The following is a 19,235-nucleotide window of genomic DNA, read 5'->3' on the forward strand; positions in this document are numbered from 1 at the left end:
CGCCTTCCCCGGCTCCCGAGTCTCCGCCCAAGAGTCCAGACTCCCCCCGTAAGAGCGTGGGTCCCCAGGGGCTCGCCTGGAACTGGGGTTCAGTGCAGTCAGAAATGGGGTTCAGTGCGGTCGGGGGCTTCCTTCCCCCTTCCGCCAGAGAAAGTCAGCCAGGCTCTCAGCCGCCCTTCCTCTCTGCGCGCACAAAGCCCCTTTGCCGTACCTCCAATTCTCTGTGAGCTTTTCTCTTTCCTTCTAGTTTTAGAATTTTCACTCAGCCAGCTTTCCTGTGTTTCTGGATGGTGTCCGTTCTGTCTTTTAGTTGTAGTTTTGAAATTGTTGTGCGAGGCAGCAGTTTAGGTGCTTACCTATGCCGCCATCTTGGTTTCTCCCAGGATTTTTTATGTAGACAAAATTAAGAACCTTTTATTTTGTGGTTTCTGAGTTTTATGGGAAGTCGGGAGCTTAATGAAAGCCCACTCTAGAATAAAGACCGGGGGATCTTGGTAATCACCATAGCGGGGAGAAAGGGAATGTGAATCAGAGTTGACTGTAGAATTTTGTAAAAGTAACTTTTGCAATTTCCTCATATTTATTCTGTGTTGTCACATGTCTATTTTCACATAGTGATTCAAACCAAAACCCTAAACATCCTAAAGGCCTATGTGCTTGTCTCAAATAGGAAGAATGGGGTAAGGAATAATAGTTAATCTAATGGGAAGAACCCCACAGTGCTGGCAGCTTTAAGAAGAAAAGAAAGCATCTCAGGACCTTTCTAAGGGAAAGAAAAAGAAGAAAGTGCTTGAAAAACAGGGATCAGCTCTTTGGGCCTGGTGGTATATCCAGCCACACAATGATGAAGTATGGCTGTTTAGAGAGTTAGGCAGTGTTGGTAGTTTCCTTTGTAGTGACAAGGTACATCTAGCAATATTGTAATGTTAGACTTTTAATTTGAACAACACTGGTTTAGTACAGAGTTCAGTCATGTTATGTAGCAAATGGTTTAAACTTTAAGAAGTTAAGTATAGGTCTGAAGTACAGTTTAACAAATACTGCTGAGTCCCTGGATCCCCCACTGTTTCCTTTTTTCCTTTCCACTCTTTTCTCCTTTCCTTATTAAAGTAGGGTGTTAAAACTCAAGTGACATTTTATCTTTTGTTTCCCTCTTGGCTTGTTTCTAAAACTTCCCATTAAACCTTATAGAACATTGTATTTATGAGTAATCCTTTAAGTATTTCTGACTTAGGGGTATGTTTATGTTCCTTAAATTAGGCTACAACAAACAATTCCAAGGGTTACCTAGACACTGGAGCTATAGAACTGGGGAGAGCCATTTATGTCATTCCCTCTCTGCAGCCCATTCAACATGATTAGTTCTGCTAAATTCCTTACAGTCACCTTTGCTGCTCTTTGAATCCCACACTATCCTGTCATTGGCACATTTTTCTATACCCTACCTCCTTTCCTATCATGTTTTACTCCCTTTCCACTTTATTCCAGATTTCTCTCACAGCTCCCCCATATTCCTAATGTCTCCTCCTGTCCATTCCACTTCCACTATCTGAACTGAATCCTCCATACTCTCCTGCCTGAATTAGGGAAATATTCTTCCTATTATTTCTCTGCTTTTATCCAGCTGCAAAAGTGATCTTTCTAGATGTATGTTTGAGGGTAAGGGGGAATTGCATTTAAGCAATTCTATATTGTTTGAAAGTTTTAAAACATGTGTAGTATTTTTGTCATTAAAAAAGTGCAAATATCATCATCACTCAACTGTTTAAAATCCTCCTATAGCTTCCATTGATTTTAAGATAAAACTAAAAGTTATTTTTAAAAATATGTTTTTATTGATTTTAGAGAAGAAGGGAGAGGGAGAGAGAGAAAAACACTGATTGCCTGCCACCTGCTGAGGACACAGCCCACAACCTGAGCATGTACCCTGACCAGGAATCGAACCAGCGACCTCTCAGTACATGGGATGATGCCCATCCAACTGAGCCAGAGTGCAAAACTCAAAATTCTTATTATTATACTAGTGGCCCAGTGCATGAAATTTGTGCACATTAAAAGGGGATTAATTAGAGGAAATATTTTAATATTGCTATTTGCCCTTTCTCTATAATAGAAGTGTCCGAGATGAAAGAAAATTAGTAAAATGTATATGAAAATCTTCCTCCTGTCAGAGTCTAGGGTGCGCCGTGGGACCCAGAGTCAAGTCCCCACCAACCCATGCGTGCCTCGAAATAGCACGAAACCCAGACCCGGCCAGCCCCACCCACATTGGGCAAGATCCAGACCAGGCTGGCCCCACCCCCGTCAAGCCCCGCCGGGCAGGGGGTGCAGCCTCAGGTCCCCCGTCAAGCCCCACCAGGCAGGAGGCACAGCCTCAGGTCCCCCGGCCTGGCGCCAGGTTGGGGGCACAGCCTCAGGTCCCCTGGCGCACACTGGGCGGCATGGCCTGAGGTCTCTCAGCCCAGTGCGAGGGTGGGGGGCGTGGCCTGAGGTCCCCTGCCCCTGCCTGGTGCCACGCAGCCTCAGGTCCCTGCTGATCACTCGTTACAGGAACCCCGCCTCCACTGTGGGTGCAGCCACCTTGTGTTACAGGAACCCTGCTTCTGCTGTGGGCGCAGCCATCTTGTGTTACGGGAACCTCGCCTCCGCTGTGGGAGCAGCCATCTTGTGATGGCATGAGGGTTAATTTGCATATTACCTCTTTATTATATAGGTTGCTCCATTAACTGTGCCACTTCATCAATTAATCAGCTTCATTAAGTGGCTTCTTGCTTTTCTCTTGTTCTCCCAGATGAGTCTGCCAGGGTTATCAAAGATGCTCAGTTCTGAATAATAATAGCACCAATTAAAACATCTATATAGTCTGCCAAGCATTTTACATGTGGTTTCATTTTTCAACTGTGTAAGGTAGGCATTACATTTCGGTTTTATAGAGAAACTGAGGATCAAAGAGGTTAAGTGACTTCCCTAAGGTCACATAGGTGTTGGCAGAGTCAGAATTTGAACCCAGTTCTGCTTAGCTTTAAAACTTACACTCTTTCCACTATACCATCCCATCTCTGGAATGAAATGTTCTGGTCTTCTAGCTCTACCTTTTAAAGAAACATTACTTCCTATCCTATATAATAAAAGCCCAGCGACGGAACAGCGGAACAATCAGAATGACCAGTCGACCAGTTGCTATGATGCGCACTGACCACCAGGGGGCAGATGAGCAATGCAGGAGCTGCCCCCAGTGGTCAGTGCGCTACCACAGTGGGAGTACCATTTGGCTGACCGGGATGAGCAGCTGCTCCCGCTGCAAACCCTGGGCCAATGGGCAGGAACCTGAGCTGCGATGGTTGCCTCCTCGCTCCAGGCTCCTCCTCCTTGCTCCCTGCTGCCTCCTCTGGATGCCCACAGGCTGTGCAGTGCTGCCACAGGGATCGCAGAGCTGACCCCAGAGGCTAGGAGGCGGGTTTGTGGCCACTGCGGGACTGAGGCCTACTCTGCCGCCTCTCAGTGCTATTGTCCCTGGGCCCGGCCCCAACTGGGTCCCTTAGAGAGGCGATTGCTCCAACTCCACGGAAAATGCCAGACCAGAGAGCAGCCACTCAGAGTCGGGTCCACAGCTGCTTGGCTAACCAGGATGAGCAGCACTCCCACAGCGGGAGGATCCCTGCAGGCCATGACCCCCACCAGTGCATGAGTCCCATGCACCGGGCCTCTAGTCTTTAAATAAACATCAGGAGGCAATTTGGTATAGTAGCTCTGACCATGAGCTCTGGAATCAACTGCCTGGGTTCAAACTCCAACCCTACAACTTATTAGCTGTGTAACCTAGAATAAGTTTCTTTCTCTGAGTCTCGGCTTCGCAATCTATAAAATGGGCATGATAATAATAGTTCCTCTCTCATAGAGTCGTAATTTTTAAAAAGATGGCCCACGTAAGATAATTAGTATGGCAAATAGTATACTAGTACATACTCTCAATAAAGCAAACCAATTATTATCATATTGCTGATACATCTCCAAATTCTTTTTTTAAACATCATTTTTATTGTTGATAGTATTTCTCCCCCTTGCCCCCACCACCCAATTCCCACCCTGCCCCTTCACAACTCAATGCATATCCTATCTAATAAAAGAGTAATATGCAAATTAACCATCACTCTGCTACACCCACAAGCCATGCCCACCAGCCAATCAGGAGCAAGTATGCAAATTAACCCAACCAAGATGGCTGCGGCCACGGAGTGAGTAGGAGGCTTGGGTTTCCCCGGCAATGGAGGAAGCCAAGCTTTTCGCACACCCTGGCAGGCCCAGGCCTCCATTCAAGGCTACAAAGTTTCAACTATAGAAGATAAATAAATCCCATATACCAGAGCCTCCACTTGGGTCGCTGGGGGGCATGGCCAGCCTGCAAAACACCACAGGCCCCTCGCCCAGGCTGCCCCATGCCCCAAGGAAACCCCCACCCTGATCCGAGTCACCCTTCAGGGCAAATCAGCTGGCCCCACCCATGCACCAGGCCTCTATCCTATCTAATAAAAAAGTAATATGCAAATTGACCATCACTCCAACACACAAGAAGGCTGCCCCCATGTGGACACAAGATGGCCACCACAAGATGGCCAGCAGGGGAGGGCAGTTGGGAGGGACCAGGCCTGCAAGGGAGGGCAGTTGGGGGCAATCAAGCCTGCAGGGGAGGGCAGTTAGGGGTGACTAGGTCGGCAGAGGAGGGAAGTTGAGGGCGACTGGGCCTGCAGGGAAGGGCAGTTGTGGGGGACCCAGGCCTGCAGGGAAGAGCAGTTGGGAGGGACCAGGCCTGTAGGAGAGGGCAGTTAGGGGTGACCAGGCCTGCAGGGGAGGGCAGTTAGGGGCAAACAGGCTGGCAGGGGAGCAGTTAGGCATCAATCAGGCTGGCAGGGGAGTGGTTAGGGGGTGATCAGGCTGGCAGGCAGAAGCGGTTCGGGGCAATCAGGCAGGCAGGCAGGCGAGCAGTTGGGAGCCAGCAGTCCTGGATTGTGAGAGGGATGTCCGACTGCCCGTTTAGGCCCGATCTGGTAGGATCGGGCCTAAACGGGCAGTCGGACATCCCTTGAGGGGTCCCAGATTGGAGAGGGTGCAGGCTGGGCTGAGGGACACACACCCCCATGCACGAATTTTGTGCACTGGGCCTCTAGTCCTATATAATAAAACCCTAGTATGCAAATCGACTGAACAGCGGAAGGACCAGTCGCTATGATGCACACTGACCACCAGGGGGCAGACGCTCAATACAGGAGCTGCCCCCTGGTGGTCAGTGCACTCCCACAGGGGGAGCGCTGCTCAGCCAGAAGCCAGGCTCAGTGCAGCAACGGTGGCGGGAGCCTCTCCCAACTCTGCGGCAGCACTAAGGATGTCAGACTGCCATCAGTTGGACATCCCTCGAGGGCTCCCGGACTGTGAGAGGGTGTGGGCCAAGCTGAGGGACCTCTCCAGAGTGTACAAATTTCATGCACCGGGCCTCTACTATAATAAAAAGAATAAGGAAGAATAAGAAGGAAATAAGCCAAAGGACCTTTTCTTTATGACCTGAGGTTTTACATGAACACACTAAATTTTGTAGGAGCGTATTGACACAAGGTGTATGCCAGATAACTACCCTAAAAACCTGATTTTTTCTGGACCTCAAAATGTCATTATTCTTACTACTTTGCTGCTGCTATTTCTTTCCCATGTACGTGTTCTCCACACAGCAGCCAGACCCTCCTAAATCTTAAGTTAAATCACATCTCTTGTTTGCTTAAAATCCTCAAATGGTTCCCCATCTTGCTGGGTAAAATCCAAGTCCTTGCAAGGGCCTACAATACCCTACATGATCACTGCACATCCCTGCCCAACCCCCCAGCCCCAATCCATTTCAAGCATATTTCTCAGATTTTCTTACCTTTCTCCTTACTTCACTCCAGCCATAATGACCACTGTTCTATCTTAGCTTCACAGCATGCTGCTCCCACCCTGGGGCTTTTGGACTTGCATCACTTCTACCTAAAATGTTTTTCTCCTAGAAGCCTACATGGCTTGGACACCTAATTCATGCAAGTCTCTGCTGAAATGCCATTGTCCCAATGAGGCTTTCTCTGACCATCTTATCTCAAATAACTTCCCATGGACATTCCCCAACACCCTTACTCTGCTTTTTCTCCATAGCACTCAATATATTGATATATTTATGTGTTTATTGCCTATCTCCCCTCACTAGAACATAAGTTCCACATGGACAGGGACTTTACTTTTGTGCACTGCTAAATACCTAGGCACAAAGTAAGCACTTCAGTTTGTTGAATTGTGTTTTTTAATATATTTTATTGATTTTTTACATAGAGGAAGGGAAAAGGTTAGAGTTAGAAACATGGATGAGAAACATCAATCAGCTGCCTCCTGCACACCTCCTACTGGGGATGTGCCCGCAACCAAGGTACATGCCCTTGACCAGAATCGAACCTGGGACCTTTTAGTCCACAGGCCAACGCTCTATCCACTGAGCCAAACTGTTTAGGGCTATTGAATTGTTTTAATCAGAAATTTTTCAAATTCCTTTTTATGCCTATAAGCAGGAAAGCTAAAAGGACTTGAAGCTTCTAGAAATATATTATTTCCCCAACTTTCATGGATTTGCACTAGAGGCACCAAACAAGTAGTTCCAACTAGACTCCAATCTACTAGGATTTGAAGTAAGAGGAGGGGAATCCAATCAATATAACCTCTTCTACTACGCTCAGGGAATTGACTGTCAGCACTGAATTCTTTTCCTCCCCATCTCACCTCAAGGTTCTCTCTCTTTTTTTTTTCCACAAAAAGGTCAGGGATACCTGGAATACTGTGCTATAACTTATACAGAGCAGGTACCCAGACTGACATTTCAGCCTTGGAACCAGTGCATACTGAATCTCTCCAGGGTGCAGGTGAGAACCAGAATAGAAAGCCTTCTCAATCACACAGTTGAATCTTGTAGAAGCTTTTATTTCAATGATCAAAAAACTGCAGTAAATAGAATCTATACTGACTGATTGACATTAGACATGCACCTCTACATGAAACTGCTGTTAGTTTTTGACAGGCCTAAATCTTTACAACTTATTTAGGCCCATCTTTGAATTTCTTTGACCCTGATATACAGGATAAGTTAAATTCTTCCTCATGGCACTTTAGTAATGAGAATTATGTTCAGTGGCTAGATTCCTTTATAACTAAATGCCTCTAGATACTCAGGCTGCCTGTACTACCTCGAGACCATACTTTATATAGATACTTAAGTAAATCACAGTATAAGGAAGGGAGATAATTTAGAAAGCTGAATTGTATTATGTGAATATTCTATAGATTTTTTTCCCAGCACTGATGGTCAAAACAATAGTTAAGTACCAAATAACTCTTCCCCCATTGCCACCCTTTCTCAGACACCAAGATGTGTATCAATGTCGGTAGGCATCTGAAATGAATCCACAAAAGACAGATTTTATCCATGTGGTCCCACTATCAAATTACAAAAAGCAGTTCCACTATCCAAATTATAGGAAGTAGTTAATGGGATGTTCAGAAAAACATAGTCCCATATACAGTAATATGCATCTAAGGTTTTCCATTCATCTGCCAATTGTTTTCACAAGATTAACATTAAAAAAGCATAACCAAATACACATATGACCCTCAAGCCCCAAACACACAAAAATATTGGTCTTTGTTCATTCTCAGATGACCAGATACTTCCAGAGTGCCAAAGGTGGGAGCCAATCCCCCTGTAGCCTTTTCTTCAACCATTCTTGAACTACCTTCCTTTTCCAAAAAGGTAATGCTGAAATCAGTCAGAAAGGCTTTCTGAGAAGACTGGCTTGGATTTCTGGGTCTGTTCCAGTCGATTCAAGATGAATTGGCTTGTATCAATGAAGCGTTCAACGCAGTTCACAAAACAGGCCTCAGCCCGACTGTCCAACTTTGGCCCAGGCTTGTCCATGCACTTCTCCTGGTCAGGAGGACAAGATAAGAATCACAAAGGGAACTTGGAAAAAAAGGAAAGGGGATTAACTTCTTGTTGTTTAAAGGAAACATGTCATCTAAAACAGTATCTGATGTGTTAATAATAGTTCACATTTGGCAGCAGCTTACTTTGTGGTGAGAAATTTTCTACAGCCTTACATCAAATTCTTATAACCCTACAGAATATGTACTATTATTAATCCTCGTTTTATAAAGAGGGGAACTGTGGCACAGAGATACTTTGCCTAATGTCATAGTACCATAAAATTGTGGAGCTGAGATATTACAAAACAAGAAAAATGGCAAAACATAAGTTAATTAATCCTTCACTGAATTTGGTTACAACTCCACAATGCCAACTGTATTAAATGCCTTTAAATTTACTGCAGAATAAAAGGGTAAGAGGATAAATCATTGCAGCAAGACACCGTAAAAAAATCTACCAAAGGAAAAAAAAAAAAGATCTATGACCTGAGATTCTGTAACCTTGTCTACTTAAGCCAGAGGTTCTTGAATCCAATATGAATGGGAAATTGCATTAATTTTCCTAACGCTTACAGATTCTTAGAGGAGTACTTAATCATACCCAACACTGGACCAAATACAATGAATCACATTTTTTTTAAAGAATCAAAGCACTGCTCCAAGGCAGACAGGAGTTAAGTAAGCATTTGTTAAGGGTCAGAGTCCAGCAATACCACAAGTTTATGGGAAAAGGACTACGGAAACGGTTGACTGTATATAGTTCAAGTTAAGCAGTTCAAATGAATTTTGGTCATTATTCTATGCTTTGTACACAAGCCTCAAAACCTCTGCTTTCAAAAAAAATTACCCTTAGCCTCTGAAGTCTATGGATTTTGTATGTCAGGGCTGGTCAGTTATGCTGTTGTTGGCAGCCAAAGAACACTTTGATCCCAAGGCGCAAATGCCTTCACCCTCACAGGGCATATTCAATTCCTCAACCTTCAGACCCAAAACGGCTTGGTATTACACAACAATGCAAGAAAATGGGAAAGTAAGTGTGGAGAGATTACACCACTTTTACAGTTAGTGGGCTAGAGTCATTCATTTCTCACAGAGGACGTTTAGAGAAACTGGGTAATCAAGGTACACCCTGAAGAGTCCAGGAACAGGACTCGAGGTTCCAGAAACAAGACACCAGTATGGAGGGGCTGTCATCAGTCTTGCTGGCCTAAAGTGCTGGTTGGGAATTCATAAGTCTTCAATGATCCCCGGTTCTTTGCACCAACAAAGCCTAGGTCCGGAGTGACAGTCCCCTAAGAAGTGGAGTCACTTTTTCTCCCATCCGGCTCGGCCCGTGTAATCTAAAGAAACCAAGGGTGCTGTCGAGTGCTCCCCCTCCCCGAATTCCGGACATCGTGGCGAGTCCCACGGGGCAAGGACAAGGGGAAAGCAGGTAAGGTGGCCAGGTCCCAGCCCCAGGCTCCTCACCCAACAAAGTTCCGTCATCTGGTGCACCAGCTGCTGGAAGCGCTGCTTCTGAGTCTCCACCTCGATGAAATGCTGCAACTGCGGGTCCACTGAGCCCAAACCCGCCGCGGAGGAATTCGAGGAGGAATCCATCCCAGACCCGCCACGCGCGCCGAGACGAACTCCGCACCAACTCGCCGACCTTCACGTGTCTCCGCGACGGAACCGGAACCACAACCCGCTGACTTGGGGACAACCTTCCCATGTGAGCGCACTGCGCTTGCGCGAGCTCTCCTCGCGGGCCTCGCCCCATACAGGGCGTTCCTCCAAGCAACCCCAGCGCCCCACTCTAGTTGGCTTCCCCCTACCCCCTTGCACGCGCTGCCAGTGTGCTCCACTCCGGTCCGCTAGGCCCGTTCCTAAGGACGAACTCATCCCCGTTCTCTGTCCTCCGCCCTCTCTAGGCACTCCTCCCGGCTGCTCACGCCGCCCATGCCCCTCCCGTTCTCTCCCCTCCTGCTTCCGGTCGCCTTTGCGCCCTTCTGCCCCGCCTGCTGACTGAGGTCCCAGGTCTTGTATCCCAGCGCCACCGCGCTGTGCGGATGTTATTCCGAAAAGAAAAAGAAAAGTAGAAAAGGAAGTTACTGCAGACCACCTGGCCTGTTTCAGGCCTACAACCACGCCTGCTTCCAAATTGGCCCCGGCTTTCCCAACTGCCTTGTTAGTGCCCGGCAGGGATTGCTCGGCCCAACTCTTACTAATAGCCGTCCTGGGCCCCGGCTATAATTCTTTGATGGTTTCCCCCTCCTGACTTAGGGAAAAAAGGTTCCAGGAGAATTAATCTCCAATTGTAGGCTTTATCCCGATAACATTACATGCCTACTGTGTTAAAGGCACTGTAATTTTTAGCTTGTTAGTTTGATTCAGAGTCAGAATTTTCCAACAGCCAGAGGGGTTAAATGCCTAGGATCCTGTCGAATTCTCAAGGTAGGACTATGACAAACCAATGCTGCACAATAGTTTTCTGCGACACTGAGATAGGGTGTTTCAGGGAGGCTGCATGACTAATAGATCAAGAAACCTTCATGCTTTCCAGTAATTTTATTATATGAAAACACCCTCCCCTCCCTTATGACACCGTTTTATTCTTGCCAAATTCGGCCTCCCTCCCAGCAAGCTCTAACGCATACCCAAAAGAGCTGTTGGAACCCTCGTGAGGCTATTTACACCCTTCCCTCCCCAAAACTGTTTCCATCCCAAATTCAGTCTGTCTTAATACTCTTGGGAAATTTCTTCTCTGGGGGACAGTACCAGGCACCATAATTCCTTGGCCTTTGTTCAGAAGTACTATCCCAGGGAATCAAAGAAGGGAGGCAGCCCTAGATGTAGAGAGGGGCCTTTGTGTATTCAGCCAGAGCACAAAGGCTCCAGGGCCTGTAGCTTTGGTTTGCCTCAAGAAAGTGAAATTGGAGTTTGTGGAGGAGAGTAGAACTAGGACGCTTATTGGTGAGCTCAGGATTCTTCATCCATGACATCTAGAATGTTGCTCAGAAGAACTTTGAAAGTGGGACGTTCATCTGCTTTCTAAAACCAAATAAAAAGTAAAGTATTATAGTGGGTTAAAGTCCAGAATTCAAGGGAAATGCAATGAGTGTGCAGCAAATGTTTAAGTATATACTATCTGCCTAGAAATATACCCTGTCGAGACAAAAAAAAAGGAAAAAATAATAGCACTCTATAAAATACTTGTGCATTTTCCATCTTTAGTAACTTGGGTTATTAATGTGATGAGGTCAATTTGCAAATCAAACTAACATATTGATTAAAACAGGGCAAATTCATTACATAATTATACACCAGTGCATTCTTATTTTGTATCCTCAACTGAAAAAATTGTTACCAAACAAATTTAAGTGGTTGACAGAACTAAAATCCTATAAGCTTTGGTAATTTTTAGTTTGATTTCAAACACTATTTCTATCATCTCATAAGTCAAAAGTAACAAGGAATTTTAACATTTCAAAACCATGGACTCCATCACTGGGCAGGGATCCTGAGCACCTGGGACCTACTGTCTTGTCTCTAGACTATTGTCATGGTCCACAAGCCCCTGAGGTAAAGTAGAAGAAAGGACCAATGACTCCCAAGAGAATAAGCACAAATTTTAATGACTTTTTAAAATGCCCATATAGTTGTCTGAGTGCCTTTGGCTTCCTGTGTATACTAGGTGACATGGCCTCACCCCCTCTCCCTAAAGCTGAGTTGGTATTGGAGTCTGCAAATAATACTCTAGTGAGGATTGGAGTGGCCTGGGAAAGCCTCTGGCTATCAAAGGATTAGTGTGCTGGTTGGGATCCTAGAATGTATGTAGCTCCATGTAACCAGGGAGAGTGGGGACTGAGTGCCTGGCTGGCTAAATGAGAAAGTAGGTTCAGGGAAATAATTTAAGAGGTCCCAATAAAACACTTACCTCATGCCAACAACTGTACATGATGGTATATACCCTTTCTGAAGCTAGATGAGGCCTGTAGAGACGTAGGCCTTGGGCAATATGTTCAGCAGTTTCACTGTTAGTAAATCTCTCATATGGCATCTTCCCCAGAGAGTAAATTTCCCACATCAAAACCCCTAGAAAATGGAAAAAAAAAGTGTACTAAGTCATTTTTCAATCTTTTCAGGTAGCCGGGATCCTACTCTCTCTAGATTAACCTCAAAGATTAGATTCAGTTGATCTGCCCCTCTGTGCTTCTTGCGTTTTGTCCAAATTTCCACTACAGTACTGACTACATTGGAGGCTAATTGGAGTTGCAGTGGACCATTAAGGCCTTCAGGATAGAGACAGCATCTTTTTGTATTTGTGGTTATAGAGTCTGGCACAGTCCCTAGTATATAATCAGTTTTCAGAAGCTGTCAAATACTGGATGAATTGTTTGTTCCCCTCAATATTTTTTAAGTTCTAAGTAGGCAGGGATTGTGTCTAATTTACTGTTTTTGTGGGGTTTTTTTTAAATATATTTTATTGATATTTTACAGAGAGGAAGGGAGAGGGACAGAGAGCCAGAAACATCAATGAGAGAGAAACATCGATCAGCTGCCTCCTGCACACCTCCCACTGGGGATGTGCCCACAACCAAAGTACATGCCTTTGACCGGAATCGAACCCGGGACCCTTCAGTCCGCAGGCCGACGCTCTATCCACTGAGCCAAACCGGTTTCGGCAAGTTTACTGGTTTTATCCCCAGAAATGTTGTGATGCCAGACATAGTAAGCTCCCTAGGATTAGATGAACGAAAGCAAGAACAAATAATCTCTGTGCAGTTTGCAAAGTCTCAGTTTACCCATTGCATTTATAATCTTAATCACTCACCAAAAGCCCAAATGTCAGATTTGCTGCTGAACTTGCTGTACATAAGTACTTCTGGTGGAGACCACCGGACTGGAAATTTGGAGCCTACTGAGCTTGTGTATTCATCATCCAGAACATACCTGCAAAGAATTCAGGACTTGTTAGTGTTAGGATTTGGAGAGCTTGGTATTTACTTACGTTTTCTTAGCATAATAACAAGAGTTGCACACATACATGCCCACAGGCCATCCAGTGTCTTCTAAAAATGTTATTTTTAACATATTCTTGTTCTCATATCTGATTTAGCTTTCCTGATTGACAATACATATAGTTACAGCAAGGATGAAATGAAATAAGATCTAATAGGTACTCCCTTTCTCTTCTCTATATCGTTCCTTTCTATTTTCTTCTCCTTCCCTTCCATCTATTCTGCAGTTGCCAGTGGAACTTAGACTGATTAGGAAAGGAGAGCCCTGGCTAGTTTTCTTCAGTGGTTAGAGAGCCCATGGACAGAAGGGTCCCGGGTTCGATTGCAGTCAAGGGCACGAACCTCGGTTGCAGGCTCGATGCCCAGCCCCCAGTCAGGGCACATACGGGAGGCAACCAATCGATGTGTCTTTCTCACATCAATGTTTCTCTCTGTCTCTCCCCCTCTCTTCCCATTCTCTCTAAAAAAAAATCAATGGAAAAATATTCTTGGGTGGGGAGAAAGAAAGAAAGCAAGCAAGAAAGAAAGAAAGAAAGAAAGAAAGAAAGAAAGAAAGAAAGAAAGAAAGAAGAGATGGAGTAGAGTCAACAGGATTAACAGATCAAGATAAGGTATTGGAAAAATTTAATTAAAAAAAGAGGGAGGGAGCCTGGCCGGCCTGGCTCAGTGGTTTGATTCCCTGTCAGGGCATATGCTCAGGTTTCGGGCTTGATCCCGGGGGGCATGTGGGGCATGCACTGATCAATGATTCTCTCTCATCATTGATGTTTCTATCTCTCCCTTCCTCTCTGAAATCAATAAAGATTTTTAAAAGGGAAGGAAATAGGAGAAGAAAGGGATATAACAATAAAACAAAGAATGAAAGAAGTGACAAATCATTTCAAAGAAAAAGTGTAGAAAGATGTTAGAAAAGACTAGAATGAGAAAAAAAGAAAGAGAAAAGATTGAAAACTATGATGTCTCCTCATATTTGTACTGTGCTATTTTTACTTTTAGGGAGAAAGATGAAAGAGGCACCCTCACCTGGACAGGCCGAAGTCAGATACTTTAACAACTCCTTGATCATTTACCAAACAGTTTCGAGCCGCCTGTAGTGCAACAGATAGCAGTGAGAATCCATTCCTGGCTAAAGGTTAAAGGCATAAAGCTTCTGCCCACCAGGGGAGTGAAGCAAAGGCAGCCTCATCTCCTTCAACTAGAAAACCTTCCCACCTAACAGGAGTTAGTTGATGCCACTGAGAAACATTTATGCATTTTCACCACATGTAAAGTGACCTGTTTCATAAGTGAAACACTGAGCACATGCAGAATGATTTCATTGACATTGGCAATTCCACAACATCCCTTCCTGCACTGAAATGCTGTGAGAATTAAGGGAGAACAGAAGGCAAGTGATTTGTTTTCTGCTTTTCTGCCAGTGGGACTAGGGCCCTTTGAGTCTTGACCTGGCTGAAATTGATGGGGGCACAAACTCATGCCTCCAGAGGCCATGCAGGCAAACTGATAGAGTGAAGTGGGTGGATGAAGATTGCAGGAAAGTGGAGAGCATGCAGCTTGTCTAAAGGAGGCAGCTGCTCCTCAGCTCCAGCATGGCCTGTGAGATTGTGGACCTGGTGTTACAAGATGGTCTAGACTTTCGAGAGAAGCTGGAAATTCAGTTTTTTAAAAAATATGAAATGTTTATTTTTAAGTGTTTGCTATATATAACATTTTTTAAATAACATGCACCCACAGGCCCCCAGTTTGTGACTCTGATGTAAGCAATGATGGCTCTGTGTCAGGAGCAGCCCCTTTGGGAAGCAGGGTTGCTCTTCTGCCCCTGAAGGAGCCCACCATTTCCTTGGCATGGTACAGGGCTGGGAGTAAGTGACTGCTTTATTTCCCACCACGGCAGAACTCATGGTATTGAGGCTGGAGATCCTTGACAGTCTGATCACTGGGGCAGAGGCTCACCTAACTTTCAGTGTTTTCTAGATAAAACTGAAATGATAGCTTCAGCAACCCTCCTCATCCATGTACGATATGTCTTTCTCTGCTACTTCCACCCCCTGAGCCCTTGATCCCAGGCTAATCCTTCTGAGGTCCCACCAGGTCTCTGTGAAGGAATTGCTTTGACTCCAGGTATTCCATGGCTTCGCAGACATCCTTGCACATCTCCAGCAGCTGCTGATTCTGGAAGTGGTGGCGCATCTCCCTCAGGTAGTTCAGGAGGCAGCCATTGGCCATGTACTCAGTGATGATAAAGATGGGGCGCTGCTTGGTGCAGACACCGTACAACTGCACCAGCTTCTCATGGGAAAGATTCCTACAGGAGAGGCAATGAACCAGTCTTCCCCTTCTGGCTCTGCATACCAGTCAGAAAAGGGCTGGAGTAGAAAGGGGTTGGCCTGGGATTAGAGTGTCAGATAAGGGAACACAATAGCAAGTTGACCCCTCCTTCCCACCCTTAATCCCAACAGTACCCAATATGTGAGAGTGAGCAGGGACTTGGGGCTTATCAATAGAATAAGAAGCAAATCAAGGAATAAATGAACACTAAGGCTAAATCAGAATCAGTCTTCCTCTTGAAAGTTTTCTATTCCACAACCATTCGAAATGATACTTAGATGGTAAGTACCCATGATCAACACTAATTTCAACCAATATCTAAGGCAGATAAATGATTACCTTAGAAGTTAGGACTCCTACCAATCAAAGGTTGACCTGGTCCAAATCTCTCTCACTAAAGTCACCTTAAACCACAATGGATTGTCCTGGTAATTCCTAGACTCCAGCAACTGGATTGAGAATTGAGTTTGGGCTGTAACTCACATCATGACTTTGGCTTCTTCAATGAACTCATCCTCAGACATGGAGCCTTCTTTGATCATCTTGATGGCCACATCATACTGGCCTCTCCATTTCCCATACTTCACTACCCCAAATTGTCCAGTCCCCAGCTCCTTCAAGAAGGTCAGGTCCTTTGGATCAATTTCCCATGATCCTATAACAACAAAGCCTTAGTGTGAGTCTTTGGGAGTCATGTACATATAATTCCTACAATAGTTAAGAACTCCTACTGGAAATAGAAATAGGCAATCAGTAAAAGAGAAATTTGCAGGGGTACTAATCCACCTTTGCTCAGGTAAATCTCAGGGACAAGAGATTACTGGTTGGAGGAATCTTGGAATTTTAGGTGCAAGTCAGCTATAAGGGAAGAAGATAGACTAGACATCTTAAAACCCTTTATGTTTGTGATTATGTGTTTTTTTTACCATAATTTAAAAAATAATCACTTTATGAATTTATATTTTGCAGTCCCAGTAGGAGCCACCAGAGGGGGAGGGATCATTAAATAACTTGTTTAGCTCTGTCTTAACCTTCCTTGAGGCAGCTGGTGCAGAACAGTGTGTTGCTAGAACACTCATGAGGCAAGGTCTTTTTTCATTGTTGTTGTTAATCCTCACCAGAGGATATTTTTTCCACTGCTTTTCAGAGAGGGTTGAAGGGAGGGAGGGAGGGGGAGAGGGAGAGACAGAGAGAGAAACATCTATGTGAGAGAGACACATTGACTGGTTGCCTCCTGTATGCGCCCCCACCAGGGCCAGGGATCAAACCTGCAACCCAGTTACATGCCCTTGACCGGGAATCAAACTCAAGACCTTTGGTGCTTGGGCCAACACTCTAACCACTGAGTCACATTGGTCAGGGCAAGGCAAAGTCTAATTGGGTCGGCCAAAGGTAGTCCTTGCAACTGGCTAGTCTACCCTACCCTAGAAAAATAAACAGTTACCGTAGCCCAGGCCTGCAGTAGAAGGTGCATTCTTGTTTTGTTGAGACACTGGATACTTGAGCCTAGATATGAGTCCTGAAACATACAGAGGGCGTCATGTTTTTGGTGCAGTGTAGGGATGAGATACCTGACACACCCTCACTTAAAACCTCACACTTATGATGTTCATCTTTCTAGTACATTTTGAATCCCAGAAGATCTTCATGAACCCAACATTTTCTGGAAGTTATTCCTCTCATAAAAAAGTTTTAGGTACAAAAAATAGAAAATACTAATTAAAATGAACTACCCAATTAAATATATCCCCACCTCCCAGCCCAAGCTTAACTCACATTCTGTCTTCTCCATGAAGCTTTTTCCCTTACCAATTTTCCAGTTTTTAGAATGTCTATGCTACAGTAGATCCTCAAATAACGTTTTCATTATAATGTTGATGAGCTGCCATAGGAACTTAACACTTGTTTATATCAATTAGACTATGTTAAAATTGGTTTTGTTATACATCATTTTGCTTAAAGTCCCAGAACCTATTGGTGATATTAAGTGAGAACTTACTGTACTTACAAGCCATTTTCTGATGTTTTCTAACTTTATATTCTTTGAGGGCAAGGACCTTTGTTAATAATTTTCTGCATTTTTCCTCTAGTACCAAGGAAATTGCTGAGTACACAGTAGTAACTCAATGAATACTTGCTGACTGATTAATCACCAGTCTCTTCTATGTCTTTCCTTAGCACTGAGCATAAATCACCAAATAGGAAGCCAGTCCCTACGGGTATAAGGTCTGTCTTTGACTACCTCTTTAGTTGACCTCCACTGAGCATCATAGGGGTTGACTTTTACAGCTAATTGCATTGACTGCCCTGTGAGGCTTATTCATTCCCTTATCACCTTGTTCTGAATTGCTTCTTCTGGGGCTTGGCACACCCTTCTTTGGTGCCCCTGGTACTCACCTGCAGAATTATGCTGATGGTAGTTAATGAGCTCAGGGATGGTGCTGAAAAGGTGCTTCTCAGCCAGGTAATATTGGCTCTGAGGTGTGGAACACACAACATAATGGCGTATCACCCCTTGAGGGTCCCTGAAGAAGTAGATTCTAAGTCAGCAACTTGGGAACAAGGGTCATGCAGGACCCAAGAAGTGAAGTGAGATGAGTTTTGAGTTTAAGGGACAGAGGAAATACGAGAGACACACCATTAAGGAGCTGTTGGGTGGGCATCCCTGTCCTTTGTCCCCAGGGCCTTGGAAGAGTAGCACTCACCCTGTAGATTTAGCAAATACAGACACAGTATATTTTCCAGCTTTGCTGGAGTCTCTGACAATGAAACCTCCTTCCTTCCCCTGAAACAACAAAAAAATAAGCTTACTCTAAGGAGGAAGTGGTGCTCACACCTGCATCCCATTTGCCCAAACCTGGGAGAAAATAGAATCCCTGCTTTCAATGCCAAGTTCCATGATTCACCTGTAACCTCATTGCTTTTGATACTGAAAAGTATAATTGGGACCCGATAAAAATCATGATCTTGACACTGCCTTGCCTGGCGGGCAGCAGCAAGCCCTCAATTCAGGATCCTCACGTTTTGTGCAAGGAGAATGCCATTTACCTGTGGTCACACACTTACCTCTTGCTTTAGCAGTTCTTCAGCTTGACTCCGAGTCATGTGTTTGGAATACCACCTGTAAAGGGACAGTGCTTGAGTGGCTCCTAGACCAGTGGTCGGCAAACTCATTAGTCAACAGAGCCAAATATCAACAGTACAACGATTGAAATTTCTTTTAAGAGCCAAATTTTTTAAACTTAAACTTCTTCTAATGCCACTTCTTCAAAATAGACTCGCCCAGGCTGTGGTATTTTGTGGAAGAGCCACATTCAAGGGGCCAAAGAGCCGCATGTGGCTCACGAGCCGAGGTTTGCTGACCACTGTCCTAGACCATGGTGTAATTGATTCCGAGATCAGAATGTCCACCCTAGTGATTCAGTCAATCCATTCAACCCCTATTTACTGAGTGCCTATCATATGCAAAGCACAACTGCATAATTTTCCCAAAACCCAGCTGGTACTGAAAATTCATGGAAATGGAGAGTAGAGGACAAAGGCAGGTGACAGAGGGTTGCAGGGAAGGGATCAGGGACAGGACACTCAAGGACAATCCATTTCTATAATTAGGGAGAAAGGATAATGGCAGAAGTTTGACATTTTCACCCTTTCAAATGTGTCCTATCGGACTGTCAACTCTTTCTTAGAGTGTGGTTCTTCTGGATTTTGAGGGTGTGGTGATCTCCCCACCTCTCATAAGCAGATAGTATTTGTGGTGAGGGTAAGACATAGGCACTAACTTGGGGTGGTGGCATCATTTGACCTAGTTAGCAGTGATTTTAATAAGTATCTTGAAATCAAAACTTTGTTGAAACTACAAAAACATATATACTATATTCTATTCCTCCTGGAAGATTGCGTGCTGGAATCATAAGCATA

The 19,235-nt window shown here is 44.8% G+C and overlaps 2 protein-coding genes across 2 annotated transcripts in view; both read right to left on the reverse strand.

Annotated features, from left to right (window-relative positions):
• Window positions 1–6,348: 6,348 nt before the first annotated feature.
• On the reverse strand, window positions 6,349–9,683 carry TIMM8A (translocase of inner mitochondrial membrane 8A). The gene is made up of 2 exons (XM_080652839.1): window positions 9,454–9,683; window positions 6,349–7,987 (listed from the first exon to the last, which is right to left on the reverse strand). Exons 1-2 carry the CDS (start codon window positions 9,583–9,585, stop codon window positions 7,826–7,828), a joined length of 294 nt encoding a protein of 97 aa, XP_080508965.1. The 5' UTR covers window positions 9,586–9,683; the 3' UTR covers window positions 6,349–7,825.
• Window positions 9,684–10,516: 833 nt separating this feature from the next.
• Window positions 10,517–19,235, reverse strand: part of BTK (Bruton tyrosine kinase) — a 31,898-nt gene continuing 23,179 nt past the window's right edge. Inside the window, exons 10-19 of the mRNA XM_080652840.1 lie at window positions 18,381–18,435; window positions 18,020–18,099; window positions 17,712–17,839; window positions 16,759–16,833; window positions 15,798–15,969; window positions 15,075–15,291; window positions 14,010–14,074; window positions 12,800–12,918; window positions 11,903–12,060; window positions 10,517–11,016 (exon numbers count right to left, since the gene is read on the reverse strand). Of these exons, the coding sequence (XP_080508966.1) occupies window positions 10,945–11,016; window positions 11,903–12,060; window positions 12,800–12,918; window positions 14,010–14,074; window positions 15,075–15,291; window positions 15,798–15,969; window positions 16,759–16,833; window positions 17,712–17,839; window positions 18,020–18,099; window positions 18,381–18,435 (1,141 nt within the window). The 3' untranslated portion in view covers window positions 10,517–10,944. The remainder of the gene's footprint in view (window positions 11,017–11,902; window positions 12,061–12,799; window positions 12,919–14,009; window positions 14,075–15,074; window positions 15,292–15,797; window positions 15,970–16,758; window positions 16,834–17,711; window positions 17,840–18,019; window positions 18,100–18,380; window positions 18,436–19,235) is intronic.

The sequence above is a fragment of the Plecotus auritus genome (assembly GCF_963455305.1).
Source record: "Plecotus auritus genome assembly, chromosome: X".
Classification (NCBI taxonomy): Eukaryota; Metazoa; Chordata; class Mammalia; order Chiroptera; family Vespertilionidae; genus Plecotus; species Plecotus auritus.

Bases quoted from the DNA above. Each gene is read 5' to 3' on its own strand.
- TIMM8A (XM_080652839.1), bottom strand. From the start codon at position 9,585: ATGGATTCCTCCTCGAATTCCTCCGCGGCGGGTTTGGGCTCAGTGGAC. The intron at 7,988-9,453 runs GTGAGGAGCCTG...CCTCCTGACCAG, and splicing joins AGATGACGGAACTTTGTTGG to GAGAAGTGCATGGACAAGCC.